Here is a 5,907-nt window from a genome sequence, read left to right on the forward strand (position 1 = left end):
CCTTATAAGCTTCTAACTGAATAGCCTTGAGTTTACTTTTCGTAGGAAGAGGCGAAACTGGTACACCCAGTTTTCGCCGAGTGTGTCCCGTCCCATGATGTGATAGGGGGCGAGCGTATCACCATATCGGGCACAAATTCCAGACTCGGGCTGATATTGAGTAGAAAAATCAACCACCGTTCGACCCGGGGATCGAAACCGTAACCTCATTGCAATCTTACCATTATACAACATATATCTTACCATATATAAATATATATGTATATATATAATAATATCAGCCCTGTATTATAGACTGTCCCACTGTTGGGCACGGGCCTCCTCTACTACTGAGAGGGATTAGGCCTTAGTCCATCACGCTGGCCTCCGCCACACCCTCGGAAATTCCTATAGAGAATTTCTCAGGTATGCAGGTTTCGTCACGATGTCTTCCTTCACCGTTAAAGCAAGCGATAATTCACAAAGAATATACACATAATTTTTAAGAAAAGTGAGAGGTGTGTGCCTTTGGGATTAGAACCTGCGGACATTCGTCTTTGCAGTCCGTTCCACAGCCAACTAGGCTATCGACTAACTAGGCAGCAGGAATGACTGGTCTTATTTCATAATCTTTGGCACTACGCGTTGGGCATCTCTCATTACGACGTCTCAGCAAATATCCTAGCGTCGAATTATGTTTTGTTCATTTGGACTTTGTAATTGCAGACAGTGCGTAGTGGACAGGTAATGTTATATTTTATTCTTTAAATTTAAATGTAAATTAAACGATAATTGAGGTATATAAATATTTAAAAAAAATCATAGAATATTAATACACTATAAGAGTTAAGGAGTCGGCATGACAAGTTATAATATAAAGATAATTTAGAAGTAATTTATTTGCCTCGGTGGCGTAGTTATATAGCGTCTGTGATACGATCCTGCTCTGAGATCCTGGGTTAGAATTCCGGATCAGGCAGTGATATTTGGGTTTTTATGCTCACTATCAACCCGGAGTCCTGAATTTGTGACCGATGTGGCGATAGGATCACTCACTTTATCATGAGACCGATGATTTATTAGTCCAGATTTTCCAATATGGACATGTTATCAATCACATAAATTAATAGAAAATTTACAGTCAAGTTACCATTTAATTTATTCATAAAACATTTATTAAATTAGTCTATGATATAATTGATATTAATTCAGGAGTATATTTATATTTTATGTTTATAGGTTATTTTGGGTGAAACAGTTTTGAAGTAGTGAAATCGCGTGGATAGTAAACTGTCCAATTTAGTGCGTATTTATTGTTAATTATAACTGTAAAATTGGTGAAAGCTTGCTTATATGATCGCCATAATAAGTTTGTGATCTCAACAAACTCGCAATAGACCAGTGGAGAACCCTCCACATTAGTAAAAGCCGCTCTAAGAACGGCAGAACGAAATTTTTCTAGACAACAAATTATATAAGACATTTTAATTTTCTACTTATTCAGTTTCTTTTGTGGCTGATTGTACTTGCATAATGTAATCAAGGCTAATGATGAGTTAAGATATTCAGAAACAACAAAACTAAGCTATAATATTTATTGACCTAATTATACAAATGTTTTTTTATGCTTTCAGGTGGATATGTTTTTAAAAATACCCTGGCTAACAAAGATGAGGAAAGGTATGTTTCATTTATATATTCTACTAGTTAAGGTTTTTCCGGGATAAAAGACCCGCTTTACATTTTCTCGGGATAAAAAGTAGCCTTTAGCACTCTGGAGTAATATAGATTTGAATAAAAATTAGCAGAATACAAACACACTCATTCCTTTTATTCCCGTAAGGGTAGGAGACGCACTACTGGTGAACCCATTTTCCACCGTGTGCATTCCGTCCGATGATGTGATACGGAGCGAGCCTATCGCTATATCGAGCACAAACTTTAGGCTCCGGGCTGACACTGAGTAGACAAACCCAGTATTAATTACATACATACATACATAACATCACGCATTTTATCCCCGAAGGGGTATGCAGAGGCGCAACTAGGGCACCCACTTTTCGCCAAGTATGTTCCGTCCCATGATGTGATAGGGGCGAGCCTATCGCCATATCGGGCACAAATTCCAGACTCCGGGCTGATACTGAGCAGAAAAACCCAAATATCACTTTGCCCGACCCGGGATTCGAACCCAGGACCTCAGAGCGCTATTGTACCGGACGTGCAATACAACTACGCCACCGAGGCCGTGAGTATTAATTAATTTGCAAAATAGTTTTATTCCAATATTCTAATTAGCAGAATAGTTAAAAAATATCCAAACTCAGAAACTAGCTTTTTGATAAAAAAACCTAAGTTACAAACTATTTTATATTATTGAGTTTTAGTAATAACATCATGTGTCTCACGCGCTTAGATGAAGTACCATGGTTTTACAGTTTCACTTTTATGTGGTATTGTTTATCTTGTCACTCAGTTGTATAAAAATGTAGTAGATACTCGGTGGTAGGTACCAGTGTGTGAATCTGTCTAGATAGGTACTATCTGAATGTTCTGCCGCCAACCAACAATGCGCATGTCCTATAATGGTTTGAAACACATTGTCGTCAGTGTAATTATTAGGTCTAGTTACTGTTACCATAAAATAAACGGTTTACTCATCCTGTCACTCATATGTTTCTATATATTTTCCAGTTGGGTATTTGCTCATGCTGATGATGCTGTCGCCGGTGTCCAGCTACTGTCCGCAGGAGAAGACCCACAGCCTCGGTCGCTGCGCCTACCACATCGAATGTATGGAAAACATCAGAGGTATACACCTTCATAATGAGTGCCTTGAATCCGCCAACTATCCTGTCACCGTAGACCTTAAACTCACAAATGCCATCGAAAGATTTGATTACCGTATCGAACAGGATTTCTTAGGTTTCATCACCTCTCTTACGATATCAGCGGATTGGGCAGAAACAAGTCTCTCTCTCCTGCAATACACGACTCGGCTTCAAAAACTAATCTTAAGTAGCAATAATATCGAAAAGATAACAGGAAAGCCGTTTTACTTCCTCAATAATTTGGAAAGCCTGGATCTATCCAACAACCAGTTGACTAATGTCGATGAACTGTTTCAATTCGAGCTCCATCCAAACAAATTATTCAAGCTGTCACTAGCTTACAACCGTATAGAAGAGCTACCTGGAGATGTTTTCGAAGAGCTTACTTCATTAATCGAACTTGATTTATCATACAACAAAATAAATAATATAAACGAAGAGCCCTTTTCGAATCTAACTAGTTTGGAAACATTGCGTTTGAACAACAACTTGATTAAAAATCTAAACGGAGCTGTAAACAATCTGCATATTCTTAAAAATTTGTATTTGAGAGACAATCAAATACAAAATATTGATGTTCAATCACTTAAGATCATTACACATTTGGAAACATTCGACGTGTCTCGCAATCAGTTAGAGAAAATAAATTCAATTGTGTTCCTTAGGCACTGGAAGCATCTTGGTGGCAAAAAGATATGTAAAATTATTTTGTCGGATAACCACATAAATGTTCTCCCGAATACTTCGAAGGAGATATCGGCGAGATACACACGCAGCGCTCGCCCTTACAGCGTTGATGTTCTCACGGAAGTAGATTTGTCCAACAACGAAATAAGTAACATCGAATACAACGCATTCCAATCGCTGTTTAAAATGATCTCTTTGGATTTATCAAGAAACAAAATAATCGATTTCGTTGTCAACGCTGATGATTTGGAGCATGTGAAATATTTGAATTTGAGCGGCAACTACATTGTACGGCTATATTTCGAAAGTTTTTCCGCTATGAAAAATTTGCAAAACTTGGATTTGTCTCACAATTATTTGGATTATATTCCGGATCAGACTTTTACGAATAACTATAATCTCAAGAATGTAAATATGACCTATAACGAAATCGCCATAATTAAAAACCTGCACATAAAAATGTTCCACCCGGAAGGTGGAGTATTGGATTTGTCGAACAACGGTTTAAATCAGCTAAAGATACCCTTCGGTCAAGGACTACGTTTGACCATCCTGAAGCTGCATTCAAATAATATAAGCATTCCGTCTTTAATTGATTTGATCCATCAAAATGATTTAATGACTTTAGACCTCAGCAAAAATATGATTATAGAATTGAACAACACATCTCTACGCTTGCCTGTCAACTTATTATCTTTGGATCTGAGCTGCAACATGATAAGAACTATAGGCCCATCGACTTTCCATCGAATGGGACATCTGAAGACGCTTCGCTTATCTCGTAATAAGCTCAGTACTATAGAGTATGGCGCATTTCAAGGTTTGACCGTCCTGCAAAATTTGGATTTATCATTTAACGAGATTAAGTTCTTGGATTCAAAATTACTGATGGATTTGAAACTACTCTCTGTCCTATCTTTGAGATCGAATGGTATGCTATATTTGAACTATAAGAGTTGGTATGGACACAAACATGATCTCAAGGTGTTTGTGGATGGTAACTTTTTGACTTGTGAATGGTTGGTGTCCGCTTTAAACAATTTCAATAATGGGTTTTCTAAAATGCGACCGGCCGCGTTAGTTGTACCTGCATTAGGAAACTCTGTTGAGGGGATTCCCTGTGTGTCAGAGAACAAGGAAAGTGAGAAATTGACTGATATAAGTTCTAAATCATTGATGGACGATGACAGACTGTTGGTAACAAGCCAGAAAATATTAGAAGCAGTAAGGGAGCAGACTTATTACCTAAGAAAGTATTCACACATTTGGCCCTCGATCTTTAAGGACACAGAGAACGAACCAGACAAAAAATGGTAATAGTTATTATTGAGAAGGAATGATTATTCAAGTTTCCAGTGAATCTATTATTATTTTATATTTTAGGTTTACATAAAACCCTTTTTTAGATTTTGTTTTTTGTGTATCTTTTATATACTATTATAATATTGGTCTTAGATTTATATGCAAAGAAGTCTTTATTAAAAAGATGGATCAATAAGGAATAACTTTTTGTGACAGCGATTTTGGAATAAGCATGGGAATATCTCCCTCAAAAAGCTTTGTGTTCAAAGATTTTTGTTTTAGATTTCTTTCAAAACTGTTCTATTGATAAATTTGAAGAAATCAAATATATTTTCAACTATATTTCAGTTTTCAATTAATGGTTTAAATATGACAGCACAAAATTTTGACTCTAGTTCTGATTATAATCTAATTAATGTGTATAATCATTGTATTTTTTAACATTATGTAACTACATAGTTTAATGAAAAATAAAAAGTAAATACAATTATTTTTGTTTGTATTAAAGATAAAAATAGTGTAGAAAATATATGTTTTACACTTCTAATCAATGTAACCTATATGATATCACATTGCGTAAATTAAATATAAACAGAATTTATTATAACCATTCCACGGAATTTAAAATTTACCAGTTTAAGTGTTTAATTTTGTTATGTCTATTATAATTTGTGTATTTGACGTGTATTTGAATAAAAGTATTTACCGATTTTCTTATTTTTTTACCATTCATCATCATTAGCCCTGTATTATATTCTGTACCACTGCTGGGCACGGGCCTCCTCTACTTCTGAGACGGATTAGGCCTTAGGCCACCACGCTGGCCTAGTGCGGATTGGTAGACTTCACACACCCTCGAAATTCCTATAGAGAACTTCTCAGGTATGCAGGTTTTCTCACGATGTTTCCCTTCACCGTTACCTTATTTCCATTATGAAACGTATATTGTCCTTTTTTTTTTTTTTTTGGTTTCGCGGAGAAAGTCCCTTATTACTACCGCCCAGCCTTCGTGGGGGGCGACTGAGCGGTTATGCTGGGGTAAGCGTGCCTTACGGCCCGGCGTTGAGCCGCCCGGATTTGATGGTGACCTTCGGGCGACCGCCGGGCC

General features: G+C 36.8%; 1 protein-coding gene across 1 annotated transcript; it reads left to right on the forward strand.

The window, feature by feature from the left end:
• Nucleotides 1–623: 623 nt before the first annotated feature.
• Nucleotides 624–5,424, forward strand: LOC115450311 (chaoptin). Its single transcript, XM_037439123.1, has 3 exons — nt 624–723; nt 1,614–1,659; nt 2,674–5,424. Exons 2-3 carry the CDS (start codon nt 1,620–1,622, stop codon nt 4,812–4,814), a joined length of 2,181 nt encoding a protein of 726 aa, XP_037295020.1. The 5' UTR covers nt 624–723; nt 1,614–1,619; the 3' UTR covers nt 4,815–5,424.
• Nucleotides 5,425–5,907: the final 483 nt, after the last annotated feature.

The sequence above is a fragment of the Manduca sexta genome, chromosome 16 (assembly GCF_014839805.1).
Source record: "Manduca sexta isolate Smith_Timp_Sample1 chromosome 16, JHU_Msex_v1.0, whole genome shotgun sequence".
Classification (NCBI taxonomy): Eukaryota; Metazoa; Arthropoda; class Insecta; order Lepidoptera; family Sphingidae; genus Manduca; species Manduca sexta.